The 25,615-nt window shown below is 50.6% G+C and overlaps 1 protein-coding gene across 6 annotated transcripts in view; it reads right to left on the reverse strand.

Annotated features, from left to right (window-relative positions):
• The window catches only part of CDHR3 (cadherin related family member 3), a 59,321-nt gene that overhangs the window by 12,377 nt on the left and 21,329 nt on the right, over window positions 1-25,615 (reverse strand). For all 6 annotated transcript variants that reach the window (XM_070505310.1, XM_070505314.1, XM_070505316.1 and 3 more), the window contains exons 5-12: window positions 20,067-20,161; window positions 19,184-19,288; window positions 15,153-15,301; window positions 12,581-12,770; window positions 6,597-6,768; window positions 4,976-5,078; window positions 3,966-4,064; window positions 1,992-2,218 (exon numbers count right to left, since the gene is read on the reverse strand). In XM_070505310.1, the coding sequence (XP_070361411.1) occupies window positions 1,992-2,218; window positions 3,966-4,064; window positions 4,976-5,078; window positions 6,597-6,768; window positions 12,581-12,770; window positions 15,153-15,301; window positions 19,184-19,288; window positions 20,067-20,161 (1,140 nt within the window). The remainder of the gene's footprint in view (window positions 1-1,991; window positions 2,219-3,965; window positions 4,065-4,975; window positions 5,079-6,596; window positions 6,769-12,580; window positions 12,771-15,152; window positions 15,302-19,183; window positions 19,289-20,066; window positions 20,162-25,615) is intronic.

Consider the following 25,615-nt stretch of genomic DNA (forward strand, 5'->3'; position numbering starts at 1 on the left):
CTAGGGCAGCGAGAAGGAGGCCAGCGTTACAAGCTGAAACTCACCGAGCCCCCACTGAGCACCAGGCGCTGGGCTGTGCGCTTCCTGTGGACGGGCTCATTTAAGCTCACCTGAGACAGAGAACATGAATGCTCCCGCTTCATGGATGGGGAAGCTGAGGCCTGGAGACATTAGGTAATTGACCTAAGGCTGTTCAGCCCATGAGTGGCACAGCTGGGATTTCAGCTCAGGTCCATCCCACTCCAAGTCCTATGCTATCAACTTCTGCACTGTGTGTGTGTGTGTGGGTGTGTATCACATGCGGATGTGTTCATGCACCCCCAAACACCTGCACCTTGATGCATGGGCTCGTCCCCAGATGCTGCTGAGTTGTTTCTCCAGTAATGATTACAGATTTATGGTGACCCCCTGTACTTCCTTGCTTGCTGTCCTTGTGAATGAGAAGTTCCATCTTTAACTTTGGAACATAGAGCAATGGTTCCCTACTTTGCCTCTGCTTTCTCGGGCCCACTGCAGACCTAATGAATTGGACTCTCTGGAGGGTGGGGCCCACACGTTTTTCTTATGCTCCCAGCTGATCCTGATATGCAGCCACAGTTGAGAACCACTGGGATGGGAGACGACCTGGCTACGCCAGGATTTCATCAGCAACCTGGGCCGTCAGCACTGTACAAAGCTGGCGGCGCTAACCTGCCACAAGCGGGGGCAGCTTCTTCTCTTTCGTCATGTCTTTTATGCCTGGAGAATTGGAACACGGACAAGGACGCCTGCCAGCACCAAATCATAGAACGGCAGCCCTGAAAGGGACCTGTGTGGTCGTCACCCTTTTTAAAAGCTTATGAATTTGAGTTGTATTCATTCCACCTTTGAAATTTGGGCATTTCAGCTATTTCTGAGCCCAGGAATAAATTGAAATGTCCACTCTAGTTAGCTCCCAAAGTGGAGTCCATTCGTTTTTCTGAAAAACCCAGCCTAACAAACACTACAATGATCTCCAGCTCTGCACGTCTTTTCCTCAGCTAGCAACGCCGAGCGTCCACTTCATTAAAAACATCGTCCCATTAATTCAAAGTCAGTCATCAGAGGGACGGGACTATTCAAGTGTTGGGTTATCAGGTGACTCTCCATTTAAGGGAGAGAGAAATTGGGACACAAAGGTGGGCATTGCTCTGACCCGCTTGGAAAATTGGGATCACAGTTGAGAAATGAACTTCGTTTCCTGACTCTGAACATTGTCTCTATCACACAGGGCTGCCTGCCGCCAGCTGAGTCCTTTTGCCTTATGCTTTGTCACTTTCCTAATGGGAAAGACCAAGACGTAGTTCTGTCTTTGTGGCCATCATATTGCCCTTAGATTATTCTAACCACTGACGGCACAGACCTGTTCAAACCTTGCTACTCAAAGCGCGGCTGTGGACCAGCTGCGTGAGCACAGGTTGAAACGCAGGTTCTCGGGCCCGACTCAGACCTGCTGAGTCAGAAGTGCATTTAACCAGATTCTCAGAATCAAAGGGCGAGAAGCCGTAGCCATGTCATTTCAAGATCTACCCCATCCGGGGTGATGGAGGTGGGCTAGGAACATGGCAAAATGGCTTTTACGGGGGCAATGCAGAGCTGGGAAACCATGCCCCACTTCTGGCAGGGTGTATCTCGCCGTCAGCCCACCGCACATGCCAAGGGAGATGGACAGGGCGGCAGGAGGAAGCGTGTCCCCCACAGTGGCAATATTCCACCTCTGGCCCTCAGTCTCAGTCTCAGCCTCCTCGCAGTCACCCACAAAGTTGGGCCTACAGATGTCAATCTTTTTTTCCTGGGCACCACAATGTGTGGCCCATTGTGCTGTCCTGGACACCACCGGTCATTTCCTGTCACATCTGCAGGATGTGGCCTAAGGTCCCTTGTTGCTACGGCCACACCTGGAGGGTACCAGAGAGACCCTAAGTCAGCCCGTCGGTCAGGCTCATGTGAACGCCCCAGACAGCCCCACTCACGGTGACTGAGCTCGTGTCCTCGCCATTGGTGGCCTGGATTCTGAGAATATAGATGGGGATTGTTTCGTGGTCCACTTTCGTCACCAGCTGGAGTTCTCCCGTTTGGGGATTAATCCAAAACACATTTGGGTACTGTCTGCTGGCCCCTCCGGAGGAGATAGAGTACACGACGCTGCGCGAGGGGAGGTCTCCATCAGTCGCTTGCACCTGTCCAATGCGGGTTCTAGCTGCAAGAATCAAGTACCCGAGATTAGTCCTGTTTGGGGGGCCACAGGGAGGACCCAGAGCAGACATTCTCACTGCCATGCGCAGAAAGACTTCTGGAGGCCTCTTTGCTGTTCAGATTCTGTACGTTTTATACTTCAATTCTATTAAATTCAAAATGTGCTAATGAGCACCCCTTAGGTAACTGATCCATGCAGGACCGTGAGACGTAAGACAATTCCCGTCTTTATATAGACACCAAGCACACCAGTTACTATGCGATCACGAGCACCACTGCAAAGAACGTCCTCACGCAGACATCTCTTTGCACGATTGTCTAAAAGTCTTTCGTGTTTTTCACATTTTCGATAATGAGCAGGAACTGCTCTTATAAACAAGATGAACAGAAAACAATTTTTTTTATTGAAGCCATAATAGTTTATAATGTTGTGAAATCTCACTTGTACATTGTTATTTGTCCGTCGCCATATGGATTCAACAATCTTTTAAGGGGTTTGGTAACTGATGGTTACAGGGTATAGATTTTTAAGCGCTGTTCCATTTTGTTTATTTTACAAATCCTGTGGGTGGGGCTGTGGGGTTCTGGTCTGCTTGTTTTTACAAGTTCTTCCTCATCGATTACACTCCTCCAGGGCAGGAACCTTCTCTTATTCGACCATGTGGCCCCAGCACTAAGCTCTTGACCCAAAGTCAGTGATTAATAACTGTAGTAAGGGGGCCTGCCTGGTGGTGCAGCAGTTAAGTTTGCACTTTCCGCATCAGCAACACAGCGTTCGCCGGTTCGGATCCTGGGTGCAGACCTATGCACTGCTTGTCAAGCCATGCTATGGCAGGCATCCCACAGATAAAGTAGAGGAAGATGGGCACAGACGTCAGCACAGGGCCAGTCTTCCTCAGCAAAAAAAGAGGAGGATTGGCAGCAGATGTTAGCTTAGGGCTAATCTTCCTCAAAAAAATAAAGTAAATGTAAGCTCTGTGAATTCATACAAAGCCTATTCCTGTTGCATTTGTTGTTTACTGGGTAAGACACAAGGAATAAAAGCATTTCCTTTGGACCCGCTTTTTGTACTTTGTTTAAGGCTTAATGTCAGGAAATGCAGACCGGCATAAAGAGAGGGAATAAAATGGGGAGGGGATCATTTTAGAGGGAGGGTTTGGGGTTGGTTTGTTTAATAGAGAAGAAGTATCCACTGGTGGCATCTGATGATGCTAGAAGTAACAGGACCACTTTCCCACCGAGAGAGAGGGGGAAGCCATGGCTGGAAGTGAGGGGAGGAGTCTGTCCCCTAACGGGGGAGGAGCCTGCCAAGATCAAGGTGACATAAAGGGTGAAAGAGTGGCTCCAGGGAATCCTGTTAAGGGAGAGAGAAAATGTCTTTATTTTGTTTTTAAATGAAGGAAATGTAGAAATGGGAAAACTTTTCCCTATTGTTAAATCTCAGTTCTCTGAATGAGCTGGATATAAACCACCGTGGAGACCAAGGGAAAACTTAGGCCACCAAAGGGAGGAGGCCGAGGGGGATCGGCCCACGGACAAGGAAGCAATCAGGGGCAGTTTAATCAGCTGCTTTCAAAATCTACATTTCACCTGAAGGGCCCCTCAGCAGTGAAGACAATTTAAAGGGAGATAAGAGAGGCGATAAACAGGACTCAGCTGTGAACCGCTGTGCACAGCCCCGCCTCGGGCTTCTGGAAGGGAGATGGAGAGGTCCATCTAGCACTGGGGTCTGTGTCTCGTCTGTTACTTACCTGGTCTTAATTCTGACACGTTAAATACGTAGGACAGCCTATCAAAGACAAGAGGAAACTCATTTTCCGGGCTGGTTAGGATATAAATGTAGATGTTATCTAAAAATGGAAATAGAAAAAAAAGTAAGTCACAACATTCTATTCTCATTCATTCATCTTTTTTCCATAGTTTTAAAGCATCTTCTGTGAGCCAGGCTCTGTGCTAAATATCGGAGACCCAAGATGACTAAGACCTGGTGGTTCCCGCCTTCGGGATGCTTACAGTAGTTGCCTTTGGATGAACACACGTAGAAGTCACTACAGAAGCCGGAGGAAGTGCAAGCTGAGCCTTGTAAGGATAGAGCTAGACAAATCGGGCAAGGGGGGAATGGGGGCGCAGTCTAGGCACCTGCAAGGACGCCAAGGTCTAAAACTGCATGATTCACTCAGGAAAACCGCAAGCTGTTTGCCTAGTTGGAATAAAGGGGGCTTAGAGGCAAGCAATGGGCGCTGAAGCTAGACAGTTAGGTAGGGGTAGATGATGAAAATCATTGTGTGCCAAGTCAAAGAGTTTGACCTTGAGCTTGACAGCTACGGGGAGACACCCAAGGGCTTTAAGCAAGGAAGTAATATGACGGCATTTATACTTCCTGAAAATCACCGTCAGAAACGTGGAGGATGCGTTGGAAAGGGGCAAGACTAAAGGCAGGCAGAAAGACCCTTCCAAGACTCTTGGTGGTGTACTTCAGCTGAGAAAGGGGAGGCGCTGCATGAGAGCAGTGCTAGTGGGATGGGGGGAGGCAGCAGATCCCAGAGATTTTAGGAGGTGACACAGAAGAGAGGCCTTGGAGACTGGTTAAATGCGCTCGGTGAAGGGCAGGAGGAGGCTGGGCTGATTCCCAAGGGTCTGGGTTTTTTGAAGTCTCCTTTTGAACGCAAACACCTAGTCCAACACTGAGTATTGCCTGGCACAGTTTAGTCATTGCTACTCAGGGAAGATGCTTCATGAAATAAATCAAAATGATACTTGCTTTTGTAGTAAGGAGGGGCAACATCCTGCACCTGGGTTATCACTGAGTACTGATTGCCGGCTGCCAGGTTACTCGGATTTTCATAATCTAGATCACCAACCAACTGGGTTCAAACAAAGAGATCGGATTACACAGCACGAACGATCCTTTTCATTAAACTGACAAAGACATTTTCATACACTGTTATCGGACATGTAAATTGCAAAACCTTTCTGGAAAGCATTTTGCCCACAGGAGGAGCTTTAAAAAGTTACATCCATACCTTCGCTGACTGCTAGAGAATTTATTCAAAAGAATTTATCAGGAGAGAGAATCTATGTCTAAAGATGTCCATGGAACACTATTGCCCAACATCATAGGCTTAAGACTTTAGATTAGTGGAAGAGAAGCATGACGTAGAATCCCATATGCAGGGATATTCCCATCATTTAAAATACTTATGCATATATGTACAGAATATACATAGAATCTATGCATAGAGAGGCTGGCCCCGTGGCGCAGCGGTTAAGTGCGCATGTTCTGCTTTGGCGGCCTGGAGTTCACCGGTTCGGATCCCAGGTGCGGACATGGCACCGCTTGTCAAGCCGTGCTGTGGCAGACATCCCACATATAAAGTAGAGGAAGATGGGCACACATGTTAGCTCAGGGCCAGTCTTCCTCAGCAAAAAGAGGAGGATTGGCAGCAGACGTTAGTTCAGGGCTAATCTTCCTCAAAAAACAAACAAACAAAAAATCTATACATAGAGAGGAAGACAAGAAGGAAATACATCAAAATGTTAATAGAGGTTATCACTGAATGGTAATGCTTTTCTGTGTTTTCTACAGGGAACATGTATTAATTTCCTAAACAGACCAAAATAGAAATTACTTTTCAGATGACACTATGAATAAAATTGGTAAGACTTTCTTGGGCATTGAAGACGGGCTTGGGTGGGGAGGCGGAGGGAGTGGAGAGGTTGCCTAGTGAGCTGCTTGCTGTCCTCCCTGAGGCTTTATCTCTGATGCAGACCACCCCTCTCCAAGACCCCCTTCCTGCTCTGCCCTTCCATTTTTCTCTCCTCCTTCCCCACCACCCTCCAGCGGGAACCCTGTGGGTAAAGGTCTCGCACAGCTCCTTGAGACCCGACCATCCTTCTTCCTGCTTTTGCCCCTGTGGGTGGGCTGGGGAACGGGGCTACCCGCACAGCCTCATTTTCTCAGGCTCCTCTGGGCCTCCAGGGGTTCGACACTGCTGAATTCAGCGAGACACACTCAGCCCAGGCCCTGCTCTCTCTCACCTCGCACCTCCCTGGGCCTGGAACGAGCACTCAAATTAACAGAAGGGCTGGAGCCCAGAGGGCACTAACGTGACTGCAGAGGCAGCTACACAGGCACGCAAACTGCCAGCTCTGCAAGAAAGACTCGGGTCCTTAGCACCCCAGGCAATACCAGGCAAAACAAACGAACTGGGGTCAAATAAAGAGCCACCAGGAACAAGAGAGCCGCTTGGAAGCCTGTCACTTACAGTCGCTCAGAGAGGGAGTTACCTTGGAAATTTCTCTTTGTGGGGCCGCAAAAGCACTCGGCCTGTTAGCCCAGCTTCCCCCATGCCCTTTCAACGATGCAATGACCGTTCACTGACCACAATTTTCCCAGAGCCAGCTGGATCCTGTGAAAACCTGCCGCTGCTCCCCATTCCAGACGGCGCGGTGAAGTTGAATTGGTTGTTCGGTGCTTCGCTGTCAGCATCAAAGCAGAATTTGTTCAGGTCCAGAAGCAGCGTCCCCCTGGCTGCTCTTTCAGACACCATAACGCTGGCGGAAAGACAAGATTCAATGTTTTCCACAACAAATGGCGATGGAGTGTTCCTTCTAACACGGGCCCTGGGCTAGACCGCGCTGCTTTACTTTCCATTCAGAGCGAGTCCGTGGTCCTGGCAGTGCCCACCGACCTGGTGCCCCTGCTCTGCCCTTGCCTCCTTTCAGACTATTCTTAACACAGCAGCCAAAGGGATCCTGTTGCAGTGTTGTCAGACCACATCGCGTCTCTGTTCCTGAACGCCAAGTGGCTCCTCATTTCACGCAAAGTCCTAACTTTGATCTACGGGACCCTCTGCGATGCACGGCAGCCCCCCACCCTTACCTGTCTGCACTCATCTCCTGCTGACTCTTGTTCACTCCACTCCTGCCACTCTGGCCTCCTGGTGCTCCCTGAACACCCCCCAGGCCTGGCCTCAGGGCCATTCCACCTTACGTGCAAGGCTCTTCCCACAAATATTCACATCGCTTGCTCTTTCACCTTCTTTAGTCTCTAATCAAATGTCACCTTCTCAGGAGGCCACCCTGGAGACCCTATCTAAAATGTCAATGACCCCCCCCACCCCCGCTGGATGCGCCCTCTCCTGTCCCCCCTTTGTTTTTAATTCTTAGCACTTACCATTTTCCAATATACTATGTAGTTTACTTATTTATCCTGTTGATCACCTATTTCCCCCTAGAATGGAAGCTCCCTGAGGACAGGGACCTTTGCTTTGTTCTTGGCAGGCTTAGTAAATATTTGCTGAGTGACCGCATAGTAGCTTCTGAGAGCAGCACAGTAGTGAAGAAGTATAGAAGAGAAATAGAAATTCTGCCCCTGCCCGCAGGAGTTCATAGTCCGGTTGGGGGAAAGCCCTGTACCCCTGTGCTCGCACCCCCCGTGCTCTGAAGATTGGGAACTCCTCGACTTCTGTTCTAATGGCTTTGATGTCATAGAAGCGTCTCCTGACACCTTGGTATCACTCAATCAATAGAGGTCTATTAAGAGTCGAATAATCTCAGCTGACACCAGGGTCTAGGCAAATTGCACAAATGAGTAAAACTGCCCCAAACTCAGAGCCCTCCAGTCAGGCCCAGCTTAGCGTGGGACCCTGAGGAAGAGCCATTAACACCACTAGGCCTGTGTTCACTGAGGACTTTACTGGGTCTCCAGGTTTCAGCTTGTCCATCTATAAAATGGACATAAATCATGTCAGTTAACTTTTGTTACAAAACAAACCAGCCCAAAACTTAGTGGCTGAAAACGACAGGCATTTATTATTTCTTACAAGAACAAGGGTTATCCATCCGTTCTTTTTGTCCTAGTCCGGCTTGGCTGGTCTCCCAAAAGTAGAAAAGAAGGCAAGTCCCAGGGCACACACACATATCAGGCCGCCGCAGTGCCATGTTTGTGAATGTTCCAGTGGCCAAAGCAATGGACATGGTCAAGTCCACATTCAAGGAGTAGAACGAGCAATGCCTCTTTTGATGGGAAGAGTGGCAACATCACGGCACAAAGGGGCATGGGTACCAGCAGGGAGGCATCTGCGGCTGTGTTTTGGGTTTTCTGTTTCGTTTTGTTTTGCTACTTACCTCAATCATGTTTTATCTTGGACAGAATTTCTGACAAAAATATACTGTGGCTGCCATGAGAATGTCCCCGGAAGACCTTCAACCATGAGAACATAACTGACCACAGACCCCAGCAGCTGTGCTCTGAAATCCATCACTGTGTTTGCAGTGAGGCCATGCACCAATGCCTGGGCGTGACAGATACTAAGGCCCACTCATTCCTGTCCTGTGACAGCTCACTGGTTCCAGGACTCCCCGGTGCCCTAGCCAAACCTTCCGAAGACTAGAACATTTCCACCCGCCCTCCCTCCCTCCCTCTCTCCTTCACTCAGGTTGGACTTGCATCGGGGTCTGATGCCTCTCCCAGCCTTGTCTAGCCCTCTCCCCATTTTCTCCCACAGGCATTTCCGCTAATAACAAGCCTTGCACGTTTAACGCTGTGGTGGCATCTTGTTCTCTGAGCACCCAGACTGACATGCGTTAAGGTCTTTAATCCTCTGTACTGTCACCTCTCTCTGAGACCAAGTTATGCTTCCTCGACATCGTCCCTTAACAGCAGCGATGGTGGGCTCTGGGCTCAGCGAACGCGGAGCAGTGTGACAGCAAGGACGGTCTTAGACTTCTGAGGATAACTGGGTTTGCTTCCTGGAAGCAGTTTTTCTGACAGGTGTAGCTGAATCTCCACGATACCCCCTTGGCAAAAACTGCCTCTGTGAGTCGGCAGGACTGGAGCCTGAGCATTTCCACTCCTGTCTTGATTGCACAATGACACGGTTTTATTCATAAGTGCTTAGAATAGATACCATTTATTAGACACCAACTATATGCTGTATCAGATGGAGCACTTTAAAAACACTCTCTCTAATTATCTCGTTTCCAAGAGGTTTGTATTCTTGTCCCCATTTTACAGGTGAAGAAAGAGTAGTGCAGAGTGGTTTCAAGACCTGTGCAAGAAAGTGGATCCACCCAGGCACGAGTCTCTACTGTCTGTGTTCCAGTCGCTGTAAATTCCATGCATGAATCTCCAGGCCCACAGACGGTTCGGGGAATCTGAGCCTTGATTCCAACTCTGCCAAAGCCAGAAGGCTGGTCATCCGGAGAATCCAGAGTCCTGAAGCCAGTCACTTCAGGCACCCCACAGGAGGCCTGCACACAGGCCCCCCAGGACTGCCGGCCTGTTCTATTCATTCTTCCCTGACACAGTATTTTTTCTGAAACCTGTGACTCGGGAAACCCCGCCCCCTCATTCATCCCTCCCAGGCTCGGAAGGGAGGCAGGCTGCCCAGCCCGGCTCCCGCCCCGGCGAGGGTTCTGAATCTCTGAATCTGCGACCTTGCCCGCCTCAGGCTCACATCGGCCTGCTCCGCGCTTTCAGGCGAGCGCCTGACGCTTTACAGGCAGCACGGGGCTGTCACGGCGCCTTTGATGCCTCCATCCGGCCCGGGCTCATTCATCCGCAGGCTGGGAAAGCCGCAGGGGCCGTTTCCATCTCGGGCCGGCCTGAGAGCCTGCGCGACCCAGGCGCCCACGGAGGCAGCTGGGGGCCGGCCTGCAGCCACCTGTCTCCTCCCACCCACCGGGGCTGCCCCTCCCACCCTCTCCTACCTGCTCTGCCAAACTCCCCCCAGAGCCCTGAAGACGGAAGAAATCCTCAGGGACCAGTGTTGTGGAGACGGGGCAGCCCCCATGGTGTTGCTGGGCTCGCGTGCTTCCGCTCCGGCGTGGTGGGGATGGGGAAGCTGGGAGGATGGGAGGATGGCGGGTGACACGGGGTCAGGGTCCCCAGCCCCTGGAGTATGCAAATGAGGCTGGGACTTTGGCGAGGAGACTTCCACTTCCGAGACTGCCCAGGAAGGAGCCCTGTGCTGCCCCTCCTCACGTCTTGGCTTTCACAGGATGGCTGCGGGTTACTCTCCCTGGAAAAGCCCCCAGGAGGGACTTGACAGTTGTTTAGAGCCAACTTTAGTAATAAATACAATTAGTCCAGTTGCTGGCTGGCCTTGACCTTCAGGGCTCGTTTGGAGAGAAGATTACCAAGAGCGGGCCTCTGCATGGGCTTGCCTGGGTGGTGTAGGATATTCAAAATGTGATTTACCAGCTGACATGGAATGCAGCCTGCAGACTGTCATCCCCCACGTCAGGGCCTCTGGGCTGCAGGAAGCCACAGTGTGCACTCAACAGAAATGCACCAAGGGGAGAAAATGGACAAGGAAGGCTGGGGACAGCTCAGTCCTCTTGTCACTGATACCCAAAATTCTTACTCCTCAACCCCATCCCCTGCCTCTCAGGGCACGGGAACAGAAGAAGAGCAGAAGGGTCTCAGAGGCAGGACCTGAGGAGAAGAATACCCCAGGATGCTCTGGGGCCACACAAGAGCACAGCATAGGTTTAGATTTTCAAAGAAAGGAGAAGTGTGACTCTGCATGTCACCTCTACTCCATCTCCAGGGCCCAGACTCCTCTTAACAGAGGTGGGTTCCATCTACACAGGTAATGGTGTGGAAGTCACACTCCTGACTACCCACCATGGTGACCATCCCCACCCATCAACAGACTCTGAGGTTAGGGGTGGGACAGGAACCTATCACACGGTCAAGGCTATTGTTGACTCCATTGGGGTCTCAACAGGGTGCAGATGGCAAATTAGGGTAATTCTAGGAGGGTTTGCTAAGGGACTATACGAAGGCGCACACAGGGCGTATGGACATCTCAAGGGCGGGTGCGGTATCTCAGGGCTAGCGAGACTGGAGCTCCCTTTCCACCTCTGGGCCTGGAGGAGTCAGAGAGGGAGCCTTTCCTGAAGCCAGAGCCCGGGGACAGAGAGCAGTGTGAGCAGAGGGCTGCCTTATGGGAACGGAGTCCCTCAGGAGGCGGAGGGACTTATCCTGCCACAGGGAGGGAGCCGGGGGATAAATACCCTGACCTCACGCTCCCCCTCATTCCACGGCTTCCCATTAGCCAGCCCGAAGCTGCAGGGCAAGGGAGCCAGTCCATGTCCACACAGGTCAGCCTCCTGGGGCACAGAGCGGGGTGCGGGAGGCTGGAGACTGGACCTGGAGGGGCAAGTGGGGTGTGTCCAGAGCAAGGTTTAACTGTTTTAATATCAGACCCAAGGCCATACTGGTTCTGACCAGTATGCTGGGCGTGCCAACTGGGAACAGGGGGAGACATTCATAAGCATAATAAAGGAATTTGTACTTCTATTGCTCTTGCAAAGATTGTAGGGTCTTTTGTCCTTTGGGTGGCCATACTATGTATTAGGTCTGTTTTCAAAGTCACCTGGAGCTTAAAAAGTGAGCTTGCAAAACCAGTCAAAGATAAACTGAGAAAGAGACTCTCTGTGAGGGGACATCTGAAAGTGAGGGCTGCTCTGGGCTCCAGCCTTGTCCCAGATGCAGGGCACTCCCTCAGCAAGGGGCTGCACAGGTGCCCTTCCCGGCCCCTAGGGGGAGCCACCTTCAGACCCCCGGGGAAACTGGAACCTCAATATTAGGAAACGCAGAGGTGAGGCCAGCCCGGGAATACCTAATCTTGTGCCATTAAACAAAACAGTTAGTAGAAAGACAGTACTGTTTTCAAAAAGGCATATTAACCCAGAATCCCAAGGGAATTGACTTTAAAATAACCGCGAAGAGCTGATGAGACCAAGAACAGGTCAAAATATACAAAAGAACTTGATTCTCACTCGTGTCTGCGTTTTTTCCCTTCCCATTGTCTTTTGTTTACGTGCATTTAAGTTGCATAAGGTGAATTAGATGCTTTGTTTTGTTTTAAGCAAATACTTGGTTTGATTTATTCGTCTTACTGATGGTGTGTTTCTCCGGGAGCTCCTAGGTACTACCCCGAAGTCTCAAGCAGCTATTATCACGGCTAACTCACCGTATCGTCTTGCCACCGGTGGCAATAAATAAAGAAAAGTTACAGTCCAGAGAGGGTCTTACAAGCCCCGGTGGTACTTTTCACCATCAGAGATGAACATGTTATAGAAGAGAGCAAAATAGGAATATTTTTCAACAGAGTAAGACAGCAGAGAAAGGAGACAACGAAGAGGAGAGAAAATGAACGAGAGGAAAGAAAAAAGGATAACGAGTGGAAAACCTATCAACTAAATCAGACAGTTCAAATCCACTTATTCTGGTGAGCCATGACCCAAATGCCCATCATTCTTCAGTTCCTGCTGACAATATATCCGAGAAGCCAAAGGGTCGAGGGCCACCAATGAGGGGACCTGCCCAGCCCATGTCTCAGCGTGTGAATACCTGAAGGTGAACTTGGTACATGCAGCAGGGGTGTCATTAATGTCTTCCACAACGAAGGTTATCTGCATGCGACTCTCCTGGCCCCCCGAGGGTCTGTCCTTCACCAGAACTTCCAGAGAAATGGCTGGATTTTGTCTTAATTCACCTGCATCTCGGTCTAGCCTGTGCACCACTTGGATGGTGCCAGTCACTGAGAAGGCAAAGGTTAGAACATGATACTTTGAAGAGAAATGAAGAGTAAAGGAAGATGGAGACTTGGAGTAACTTGGAAAAGAACATTCTGGTATGGGGACTGGCTTACAAAGAGAATACCTTCTATACAAATACATTAAAAAAAAAACTCATGTAAGGGGCGGCCCCATGGCATAGTGGTTAAGTTTGGCGTGCTCTGATTTGGTGGCCCAGCTTCACGGGTTTTGATCCTCGGTGCAGACCTACACCCCCTTGTCAGCCATGCTGTGGTGGCATCCCACATATAAAGTGGAGGAAGATTGGCATGGATGTTAGCTCAGGGCCAGTCTTCCTCAGCAAAACACACACACACACACACACACACAACTCACGGAAGTTCCTATCTTCGACATCGATTGGGGTGTCTGGCCTGACCCTTCTAGAATTTTTGACCTGAGACTTCAGGGTTGGGCCCCTGGCAGCAGTCCTTGCCCATGGGCTGCCCTATGTTGAGAACTGTGTCAACCATGCTGACCGGACCGGTAGACATCTGACTCCAGCTTGACCCACTGGGTGCTCTTACTGGAGAATTTGTAACTGAGAAACACAGGTCAGGTTAATAGTGGAGCTGCAGATAAGAGGCCAGATCTCCAGCTGCCGAGGTGGATGGGGCAGCCCTGGTTCCCACCCTTCCTGTGCCCCAAACTCCCGCTCTTTCTCATGAAATATCCAGTATCCTGTTGATGGGTATCTCCACCTTTTTTTTTTTTCCTTGCTTAGGCTTGCCTTAGTGCCTGTTACTTGCAAACAAAGAGTCTTAATAAATATGTTCCAAAAACCCACCGTATTTGTTAAAAGTTCAGTTTGCAACACCAGAGTGAACAGAACTCTAAGCCACTATTGTCCCTCCATACATTGTCAGCTGAGTGAGGTCCTGGACGACAGGACACAGGAAGCTTTCAAAGGGAGAGCACCATCCTGCCCTTGCCCGCCTGTCCTGGGAACAAGTAGCCTTCGCCCTAAAGCCAATGGGGCAAAGAACACCTTGTCTTTCTGGGATTGTCGATGCTGGCCTCCACAAAATCATTATGTATAACCAAGTCCTTTTTGGTGATGTGACACGGGACTCACGAGGTGGTACCGTCTAGGAGTGGTCAAGAGAGCCGGTGCTGGAGAAGAGCACCTTCGGTTTGCACCTCTGCTTTACAACCCACGAGCTGCGCGACCTTGGGCAAGTCACTTCACCTGCCCGGGTTCTCTCTCCGCCTGTTTCCTCATCCATGAAAGGTGGATTGTGATGGTTCCTTGGGTTGCTGTGCTGAGCGCCTCCGATGGAAGGCGTGGATCACTCCCCACGGTGCCCGGTCTGTACTAAGACCCCAATAAAAGACGGCTCTTCTAGGAGGGAGAAACTCTCCTCCTCTGCACCGAGATGCTTAGATGGGGAAATCCTCCAGCAACCCAGCAGATCCATGTGGATCAATGCAGTGCAACGCAGGAACCACTAGTCGCATGTGGCTATTTAGCACTTGAAATGTGGCAAGTCCAAATTGAGATGCGCGGTGAGTACAGAATGCACGACAAACTTCAAAGACTTGGTCCAAAGAACTAATGTAAATATCTCATCAATAGCTGTAAGATATTGATTACATGTTAAAATGATAATATTTTGGATATGTTGGGTTAAATAAAATGCCTTATAATGTAAATATCTCATCAATAGCTGTAAAATATTGATTGCATGTTAAAATGATAATATTTTGGATATGTCGGGTTAAATAAAATGCCTTATTAAAGTTAATTTCACTTGTTTCTCTTTACTTTTTAAAAATGTCGCCACTGGAGACCATAATATTACATATGTGGCTTCTACTCGTCTTCTTTTGGAAAGTGCTGGTCTGGACTGTCTCTTCTGAAGACTTCAGGGTACCCTCAGGGTAGTGAACACATCCATCCTTAGACACGTACCTGCCTCAAAGGCGAAGGATGATACAGCTGTGACACGGGGCCCTGTTCAGTTTCCCCAGCCCCATGCTGGCTGGTTTTTTCTTTTTTCTTTTTTTTTGGTGAGGAAGACTGGCCCTGAACTAACATCTGTGCAAGTCTTCCTCCATTTTGTATGTGGGACCACCACAGCATGGCTTGATGAATGGTGTGTAGGTCCATGCCTGGGATCTGAACCCATGAACTCCAGGCTGCCAAAACAGAGTGTGGGAACTTAACCACTATGCCACCTGGCTGTCTCCCATAACAGCTGCTTCTAACACATCTATTACCCTGGAAATTTATGATATTCTAGACAGAAAGGCATGCCCCAGACCAGAGACAGATAAGATATTTGTAAAACAATCCAAATGGCTGAATTAAAGAATGCACATGAGGATGTGTGCGTGTGACTTACACTGATCGATCATGAAATAGCGGTTCACGGTGGTGAGGCTGTAGAAGAGGAAGTTGGTAAAACCTTTGTCGTCAGGGTCCTCAGCGGTGATATTGGCCACGATGGTCCCTAGACCCAGCTCCTCGGGAATCACGTACACTCGCGTTGGGCTGGAACAGAAATACAGCAGACACAGCCAGTTTTCAGGGGCACGGGAGGGTGGAGTCTGGGAGGTGAGTATTTTGGTGAGGGCTAAATATAGCGCTGAGCTGTTGAAGCTGCATCAACACGCTTGGAGGGAGAACTCAGCAGCTGGAAGGAGGGGCGACGGGCTTCTGTGTCGCCAAAGATCACATTCCCGTGGATGCGAAGAAAATGCCACACTGTTATTGCAACAATTTACGTCTCTGACTCCCCGCACACCTGATGCCACCTCAGATCAGCCTGGGCATTTACATCTTTTAAAATAAGGATAGTTGGCCTGTCTAGCCACCTTCTCTCCTTCTCCCAATTCTTGTGCAAAAATTACCTGAATTATTTCAAAACTCCATCTGGACAGGATGTCCAGAACTACGGGTTCCTGACTCTTATCCCGTGGCTGCCACCAAAAGCTGAATAAACTATAAACTCTCTACTCTAGCGCCTCTGCTCACTTCTTATTTCTTCCTTGTCTTCTTGTCTTTTTTTTTTTTTTTGGCCTGAGGAGGCAGAGTTTACACATAGAACGTGCACTCCTCTCCGAGTTGCATTCATCCTGTCGGCTCTCGGGGCAGAGAAATGATGCCCCCGGGAGAAGCCGAGGTCAGCCCACCTCCCTCCAGGGACGACTCTTTACAGGATAACCTGGCATCGCCAACGTAGCCTCCACTCAGACCTCCACGGCCTTCGGAAAAGGCCGCAACAATACAGACGGGTTCGAAGTTTCAACTACACATCTCGGGGAAATCGAGTACTTTGAATGGACCCAGGGAGGCTTGTGGTTTGAAATAACTCTGCAGGAAGTCCTTTGCCGAGGGAAAACCATTTCACAGTCAGCTCTGGTTTACCAGTTTCCTAAGTCTGGATTTTCCCACGTGGAATCTTCCTTAAGAGGGAAACTAGCTCTCAGATCTAGATGACTGCGTCCATCTCGTGAACTCAGAACGTTTCTGCAGCTCTGTCTCGTCATCCCTGGAGGGCCAGACAGAGGAGAAGGGAGAGGGAACCTCGGCTAGAGTCAGAGGCAGCCGAGAAAGGCTAGAACCAGGCTCCTCGCTGTCCCTGGGCCTGCTGCCCTCGCTCTTGAGGGACCTCCTGTAGGCACACTCCATTGCTGGGGGACAGAAGGCTCGTTCAGGTCAAGAGGCCACCCGTGTGCTCTGGGCCTCTCCCCGCCCCGTGTCCCACTGAAGCTGCCCATGATTCCATTTACTTACCCGACACACCCACTTCTCAGGGAATCTGTGCTACTTACTGCCCACTGATGAGTCCAGGAGCAGACAATGTGCGGTAAGGCCAAGGAGGAGGGGTGGCCGAAGCCAAAACCAGAGCCAGAGGAGAGAGGGAGGCGGCCCCAGGCCCTAAGGCGAGACTAAGCCCGTCTGTTCACACTGTGAGAGCCCCTGTTTCTATCATGTTATATTTCTTCTTTGGTTGCTCTGAGCAGGTTCCGTTAATGTCCAACAGAGAGCTCACTAAGATGCCCAGGCTGCCTCCACAGCCTTGCCCTGCTACTCCAAGCCTGGTCTCTGCATTTTTTTTTTTTCTTGAGGAAGATTGGCCTTGAGCTAACATCTGTTGCCAATCTTCCTCCTTTCTTCTCCTTTTTTTTTTTCTTCCCAAAGCTCCGGTACATAGTTGTATATTCTAGTTGTAGGTCCTTCTAGTTCTTCTACGTGGGACGCCACCACAGCATGGCTTGATGAGCAGTGTGTACGTCTGCACCCAGCATCCAAACGAGCGAACCCTGGGCTGCCAAAGCGGAGCATGCAAACTAACCACTCAGCCACAGGGCCGACCCCATCCCTGCATTTCCAACAGGCTCTCTGGGGATGCTGGGTCTGAATGCAGATGTCAGACCCACTCAGACCACTGACTCCGGATCTGCGGTTTCAGAAGATGCCCAGCGGATTTGAAAGCACTTTAAGGTTTGAGACAGACTGTCATAAGGAATCCCCAGAGGTGACAACCACAGCTCCCAGCCTCTCCTAGGACAGACAGAGGACACCTCGGGGGAAAATCCCCTTCCTCCCACCCTCCCTTCTTGCTTGTAAGACACTGCTTCTCAGCTGGGAGTGGTCCTGTTAGCTGTCACAACTAGGGGAGGGGGCTGCTGTTGGCATCTAGAGGGTGGGGACCAGGGATGCTGCTAAACATCCTACAATGCACAGGACACCCCCAGCACAAGGATGTAGCCAGCTCAAAATGTCAGTAGTGCCACCCTCTAAGACCTCCTGTTCTGCAGGCTCATCTAGGCCACGCTGGGAGCTCTAGGAAAGCGGGTCGCCGTGACAGGGACTGATCAGGCTATTGGTGAAGGCACAGCTCCTCAGCCAAGGAGGAAAGCTTGGCTGACCTGACGTCGAGCCTGGCAGAAGATAAAATCCTTGGTTTATTTGGTTTGGGGATCCAAGACCCAAGTATGTGTAAAATAGCACATAACATAAAGATGTTACCCTAGGCCCACAGTTCAGATCTATTCAAGCGCAGGGAAGCCGGGGGAGGGGGGCGCCCTGCAGCCACCAGACAGGGTGAAGCTCTGATGTGAGTCCATTCCCACACCCTCCTCCCGCATAAATGGGGTCAGGGCTCCAGGGCACCATGAAAGCCCTCGAAGGGAGCGCCTAGTTTGAAACTGAGCAAACTCCAGCAAATCATGGATGGCTGAGGGACGAGGGGGCCTCACTGAGCAGCCTGGGCAACGTCAGGGCTGCCGTCCTGCCCCACACCCTTCCTGGGCACAGGTTCTCGCAGACCCATCCCTACCAACATCCATGGAACACTGTTGAAACAAAGTCAATGGGGTTTTTTAAAAATGGTTAGACGGTCACATAGGTCATGCTCTCTGTCTGGGATGCTGCCTAACAGGTTCATCTCTCAAACCAAAAATGAAAACCAGAGTCCCAGACTGATCCCAGGGGGCCCCGACCGCCGGCCAAGGTCATGTCCTCTTTCAACTTAGGCCAATTGCTGTATTTTGGAAGATGTCGTCCAAACCAGGTGGTCCACAAGCTCTGCCCCTTGGGAGAACTTATGATTTTCCCCTTTGCAACCCCATTAACCTGCTTTCCCACCTCACAGCCTGCAGAACGCACCTGCTCCGGCCCCACGGCCATCACCTCCCTCTCCTGGTTACTGATGAACCTGCAGTGCTGTGTGGACCAATACTGGAGTCCAAATCCAGGCTGGGATCTCACGATCATTTATAAACTGCCTGTCCTGTGCTTCTGGAGGAGCCCATCAGCAGAAACGCACTGTGCCATCCTTCTGAGCTTAACCTGGCAACTGGCGTTGATGGGCAGCCTTACGTGGGAGTGTATCTGCTGCTGTTCCCTCCACATCGAAACCCAGCGCCTGGGCTGTAGACTGCGTGAACATCCAGAAGTCTCACGATTGTGCTGTGTTTTGCTAAGCGGCACCAGCTTAGCCTGTGAGCAGTGGCCTGAAAACCTCCCAGTCTCAGAGTACTTTTGCAAGCATTCCATGTAGTTCTGGGGCCCAGTGGCTTTTTGATGGCGGAGTCTCCTGAGCTGAATGTATTCACAACCATTAATGCAGGTAACCCCCAGGCAGGAGATTTTGCCAGTTTCCGCATGGCTGGCTCCTGAGCCCGCCTCAGGGATCGGGGCAGGCAGAGTGTTGGTTGCAGGGTCGTGTGCCAGCTCAGAGCCCCGTCTTCCCCTCCTACATCCAATCGGGAGGGGGAGGATGGGAAGATGGAAGTCCAGAGGCCCAGAGAAAGGATGTTGACAATCTCAAGCCTCTGATCTCCTCCAGGCCAGGGCAAAGGGCTTCCTGTGTTGTGTAAAGTGTGTCTGAGGAGGCCGCCCGGCCCTACATGCCCTCAGGCCTACCTGGTAAAGCGCGGGGGCTCGTCATTGATGTTCACGATGGTCACACGGAGCACAGTGGAGGCCCGCAGCCCTTGGCTGTCCCTCACTTCCACGACGAGATGGTAGCTGTCAGGGAAACACCCCACATGAGGGAGTCAAGCTCTGCTGACGCTACCTCAAAGTAGGGTGAGAAAAAATGGGGTGGGAAGAGGGAGCAAAGAGACTGTCCCCTTTCCGGCAACCCTCATCCGTGTTCTCCTGCAGAGTCGGACCTGCTGTCTCCACCCTTCCTTCCCCATCTCTGAAAACTCTGCCTCTGTTCCCCCTCCTGTAGTTACCGTCCATGGCCACCAGCTCAGGAGCTGCTCATGCCCCGGGTGTACACTCTGGCTCTGTCGTGCCCCCCCGATGTCCCTGCAGAGTGCATCCCACACCCCCGCAAGGAAACCGAGGCTCCCATGGATTGAGGAACCAGCCCTGGTTCTGACAACTGGTGCCCAGTCGAGCGCCAATGCTGAGCTGAGCCCAGGGCCTGTGTGTTTTGCTCCTCAAACCTGGCCTCCCTCCCCTTTCCTCAGAGGCCTGCCCCCTCCTCCTAATGGGAAAGAAGCTGCTGCTTTCCTCTTAGCAGAGACTCTGAGGGCTGCCTCTCTGAGCCAGAAGGGCGGCTGTGGCGGCCCCCAGGCGCCTTGGGAGCCCTCCCCGACGCCCTCCTCCTCGTCACCTGGAGATGAGGGATGGAGAAGGAGCCTTCCAGACGGCTGCCCTATTCCCTTTACCCCTGGGGCTCACCCCTCGGAACTTAGCACGCAGGCAGCATCCCCAGCTGCCCTCGAGCTGCCCTGTGCCCACTCCTTGACCCGCAGAAAAATGGTACTTCAAACAAGGTCATTGCAAAGGCCACCTGCTGTGTCCTGCTTCAAAGTCAAATTCTGTTGTGGAGAAGAGGGTCCCATTAGCAGACAGCCCGAAGCTCTTTGAGGGAGAGGTCAGGAAATACTAGAAAACAAGAGGGAAAAAGGACGTAACTAAATGCACCTCTGTACCTTCCCCCAGGAGATGAGTTTATTCAGCTCCCTTTTTACATTCTTGGTCCATGGAATATTCTTGATGCATCAGGATGAGGCCCAAACGGGTAGTTCTCAGGTTTAATGGTCCTTGAATTGAGAGACTTCTGGACCTGTTGGTCTGAGCCTCTCACCCTGCTTGGCTATACCCCACGAAGCTGGTCATGGGATGCTGCTTCCATTACAGAATGCATGCAAAGGCCCTCTCTAGGCTTTCCGCTTCTTGGTGCAGTCTCCTTGTCCCTGTCACTGTTTCTCATTTCTGCTTCCCTGGACAACTCCTGGCTTTGATTCTATGTCTCGGCTTTAACCAACACTGTTTAAACACGGCTGGCATGTATTAGGTCCTAGGACGATGCTAACGTAAATAAGACGTGGTCTCTACCCTTAAAATAACTTGAGATATAGTAGGGTGCAAAAATGTTCACAAGCACCGCTCACTGAAACGATGGAAGGGAAGAGGAGGGATAAGAATGAGAGAGAACAAAACTCGGCGGGGCCTAGAGTCCGTGTTGGAAGCTGGGTTGAGGAAATATAGAAGGATTGGTTTTAAATCTGGTCTCAGATTTGTGGCCACTGGTCAAGTCTTCCCACGTCTTGGGGAGTTGAGAGTCTTCATCCACCTTGGCTCCCAGTGCCCAGCCCAGCTCTCTCGATGACCCCCTGCCCAGCACCACTTGCTCTACCAGGAGCCCAGGCGTATTTGCACGGCCCACTACAGGCCAGCATGTAGGAGCACCACCCTGTGCCCTCCATGGGTGCTCATCAAGATTGCTTCCTTTCTCCCACGATGCAGTCAACGAAGCAGGGAAGGACCCGGATCAGAAGAGCTGAGTCCAAGCTGTAGTCCTCACCACGGGATCTCCGAAGGACAAGCCCCTTCCTTGCCTGTAATTTAGGGATGGTACCACCACCTGCTCGTCCGTGTTATTGTGAGGATTAAACCAGAATCCGCACTGTGAGATGTGAAGGGCCACAGCAACATTCAAGGCTTACGTGTTTAAATCCACTTGTTCCAGAGGGTTTTCAGGTTAGAAGGTTTCACTATTTCCTACTAGGATGAAGGACGGTCTATCCCAAAAGCCTTAGATCTCTGCATCAGATAGTCAGTGGAGGTTTTGCATCAGAGCCACAGCCCCTGAAGTCTAGAATCAAAGGACACGCCAGCCAAGGTTTCCAACCATTTGCTACGTTGTGATCGCAGCAGAGGTCCCCAGAGGAGAAGAGAGAATGCACAGAAAATGGATTAAAGGTCTCCTTTGGGGCCAATATAAGGTTTTAAACCATTTTTTAAAGTTTATTATTCAATGACATTTTTCTACTTGTAATGAACATATTTTCTTACACAAAAATTGGGAAAGAGAGAAGCATTTTTTAAACCTGATTATTAGTCACCTGTACAATCTCATCATTTTCATGAATAGCCTTCCGTTCTTTTCTATGCAAAATATACACATCAAAGAAATCAAGATGATGTTCTAATCAAAATTATAATATCCTGATCTTTTCATGTATAGCTTGGGCATTTCCCAATATTCTTAAATCTGACTTTATAGTCTAGTTGGTTAATGACGGCAATGGCATTCGACTGTAGGGGTCATTTTACTAAGTCTTTCTTGCTGGTCACCTAGGCGGTTCCTACCCATGTTGAAGAGGACACATTTGGGCAATGCCAAGGAGCGCCCTGCTCGCAGCCCTTCAAATTGCATAAGTACCTTGACAGCAATCAAAGGCATCGTGTTTCAATCTCAGCCTCTCAGCACCTCCCCAGCTCACTGCCCGGGCAGCAATTGCTTAGGCCTGCAGCTGCCTGCACACGGAGCAGTTGTGTTCCCTGAGCGGAGCCCTGCTCACAGAGCATCCTCACACATCCATAGACAGAGGCCCAGGCTGGCTGTGATGGAACACCAGGCTTCATACACCCCTGGGGGGCGTTTCCTATGTGCACCTGCATCCAGATGCCTTTCCCCCTGTGTTTTGAAATGCTCTAGGAGATAGACCCCAGATCTGGTTGGTCCCAAACAGTGGAGGGTCTTGGGATACAGAGATGACAGACAGACCCTGTTCTCCAAAAGCTTGCGGTCGACTGAGGGAACACACAGAGAAGATGTGGGACAGGTGCTCCGAGAAGGATGGATGTAGGATACGGTGGGGACCGAGAAGGAGGACTCTTAGACCCGTCTGGAATAGGAGTCATGAACTGGGACAGCGGCATTAAGGGCGGTGGCTCTGGAGCTGGACTGCTGAATCGGAACCCTGGTTCCACCAGTTTCCAGCTGTGAGCCACTGTGCAACAAAGAGTGATAGCAAGAGGGCATGCCCCACGGGGCGATCACGTGACCTTCTAGAACAGCGCCCGACACATGGTGAGCCCTCGATCCGCATTAACTACTACCGTCTGCTTAGAATGTAAGATCCAGGAAGGAAAGGGCTTCATTTTACCCACTCTCTATCCCTCATGCCTGACACCTAATCGATGCTCGCTCAATATTTGGTTAGTGTTAAATATTGGGGTTTTCTTCTTGCCTATTTCCCATCTGAGACCAGCGTCCCCACATTAGAGAATCTTAAAACCAAACAAAAGGGCAACAACCACAAAAATCTTTGCCAAAGCTTTTTAAAAATCTGTTTTAATTTGGTAATGCCAGACGTGGTTATGAAATCTTCTCCAGTTCTGCCCACGGTCTCAGCAACAAAGAAAAAAGAACCAGCAGCAGACAGAAAGCGTGGAGAGCTGTGGAACTAGGAACGTGGGGAACGTCTTTTTAATTTTTATTTAAGACGCTGGTTCCCCGGAATCCTGATTTTTTTTTTTTTTTTCCTTTCAGCGCCAGGCTAAATTCCTTATTCCTGAGCCTACGAGCTGGTGTTAATGGGAATCGCAGTCTCGTGCTTAGAAAGGAGATAATATCCATAGACTAAAAATATTGTGTCATGTGGCCATTTGCCAGCGGCTCAGTAATGCTTTCTGTAAAACCTGGCATTCTCTCCCCTTTTTAAAGGCTTGTTTAATCAAAGCTGCTCCCTTGGTATTCATTCTTGGAAAACAGAAATTAAATAGAATAAAAAGCAACTGCAGCCCCTCTCTGCTCCAGGACTGGCTAAGAAAAGTCCTGAGTACTCAGATCAATTCGGTTAACAAATGCTTGTCAGACCAGCTCTCCAGTTTCCCCGCTGGGAATATTGCTACACCCCCACCCCAGGTTTCTCTCCTTGCGGGCCCCTTGGCAGCCAGGGTTTACTCAGGGACACAAAAGCTTCAGTGTGGAAGACAACGAGCCCGTGCTTCCTGCCTCATTCGCCCTTTATTGTGCCATTGGTGTTGGGAGAAAGGAGGGTGAGAGGGAGCTGGCCCAGTTTCCTGAAATGTCAGGCTCCCTGGGGAGGGCACCACAGCTCCCGGCGGCTCCCCCACTGCAGCTGGAGTCACAGGCGGATAATGAATGATTCAACCTGTGCTCGTTTGCAAGCCATCAGTTGCTTTCAGGCTGCAATGGAACCAAGCAACAAGAATTCGGCCTCCCATCTCCTAGGAATAGAGCAGCCAACTTCCAGGGGCCATGTTTCCAGAGGGAAGGGAAGACCCTTCTCCCTCCCCAGGCCAGGGAGGTCGGAGAACTCTACTGGCCACTGAGCACACGCCCCTAAGCCCACCCAGAGGGCCAACAGCACAGGGCATCACCTTCCAACCAGGCCCCGAGTTATAAATACAACACCGCATTCCTATTGTATTTTTCAGTTCGAACTGAGTGTTCTATAAAAGCCTCTATTCGTCTCTCTTCCCCCATCCGCCTCTATCCCAGCTCAGAGTTGGGGGAAGGGCACCTAGGAGGAAAAACGCCCCATGAAAAGCCCACTTCGGGCCCTTAACTGGTCTTGGCTTGTGCTGGACTGTTAGGCGGGTGAGCTACGGGGCTGATAGGCAAGTATTTGGACGTGTTTAAGAAGAGCCACATTTATAAATGCGAAATGCTATCTGTGTATGATCCTTTACTGATGAGGCCGCAGGTTCTGTCCTTGGCATTGTTTTTCCATCATCAGCCTGCGTCCTGTTCTTGGATTCAGGCTCCACTAATCTGAAGGACAACGATCCCCACCTCGTCAAGAAAGTGGTTTATTTGGAGTGGGAATTGTCCCGTACCACTGTTTTCCTTCTTGAGCGTGTTCATAGGAACCTGGAGTAGATCGCGTTTTGCAGAGATTTCCAGTGGTGACTCCGGAGTTAGCAGGCAGAGGCCAGGGGGCCGCTGAACGAGAGCTGTGTATCCCTGTGTGTGTGTGTGTGTGTGTGTGTGCATGCGCATGCGTGTGTGATGGCAATGGAGCTGCGTGAGGAACAGGAGGGGCGCTGTCACTCAGGAAAGGGGCAGGTCACCGAAGACAGAATTGGCCAGAACAAGGAGGAAGGTGGTGAGCAGAGTTGGGTCAGGAGACCACAGATCTCACTGGAGTTACCGGCCTAGGCAAGGGCCTCAGTTCCTTCCCTCATCCAGAAATAAGGGGCTGCTCCACGGACCTGAAAAGTCTCATCCAGCCAGGACCAGCATATGACAGTTACTTTATTCCCAGGGAGATCAAAAGGCACAGCTCGCTGCCACTTCTTAGAGCCTTGAGCGAGATGGAGGCGGAGAGAGAATTGCTCCCTCTCTTGCTCTCCCGGTAGCCCACCTAGTAACAAGGTTATTGCTCTTTTAATTTAATCCTTTGTCTGCCCTGGTGAAGACAAAGCACATTTCACTTTATGCAAAAGTCCTTCCCTAATGGAAAGGCCGAGAGAAAGCTCCTTAATGGAGGGATGGTTGCTCTACACTGCTTAGCCTCCAGCTGCGAAACTGACTAATGTCCTTACAGTCTCCACGGACGCTTTGCTGCCGTCACGGTGGTGGCCATTGCCAAGCAGAGGGGAAGGGAGAGGGTGGGAGGGGGCGGGTCCCATATAGCCTCCTTCAGGAGATGCAGAAAGGGCGTGGGAGGGGGCCTGAAGAAGAAATTCCTGTGTATATAATGATCCACATACAGACCATCTTGCGGATCTTTATATTCTGAGCCCACTATTGACACATGCCTCTGAGCGTGCTCCACCTGCTCTCCATCACAACACAGAAGGTGCCCAGGGAGGGCAGCTGATAAAGGACCTGAGCCTGCGCATCCAACGGGAGCTGCCAGCCACGGGCACCTGTGATCGCTGAGCGTTTGCAACGTGGCTGGTCTGAATGGAGACGAACGGTCAGTGTGAAATACACGACGAATCCCAAGACCAGCTATGACGAAAAGAATGTAAAATATCTTATTAATCATTTTTATGTTGATTTTATGTTGGAATGATAATAGTTTGGATATATTGAGTTAAATAAACTATAAAAATTAATTTCACCTGTTTCGTTTT

Source organism: Equus asinus, chromosome 1 (genome assembly GCF_041296235.1).
Source record: "Equus asinus isolate D_3611 breed Donkey chromosome 1, EquAss-T2T_v2, whole genome shotgun sequence".
Classification (NCBI taxonomy): domain Eukaryota; kingdom Metazoa; phylum Chordata; class Mammalia; order Perissodactyla; family Equidae; genus Equus; species Equus asinus.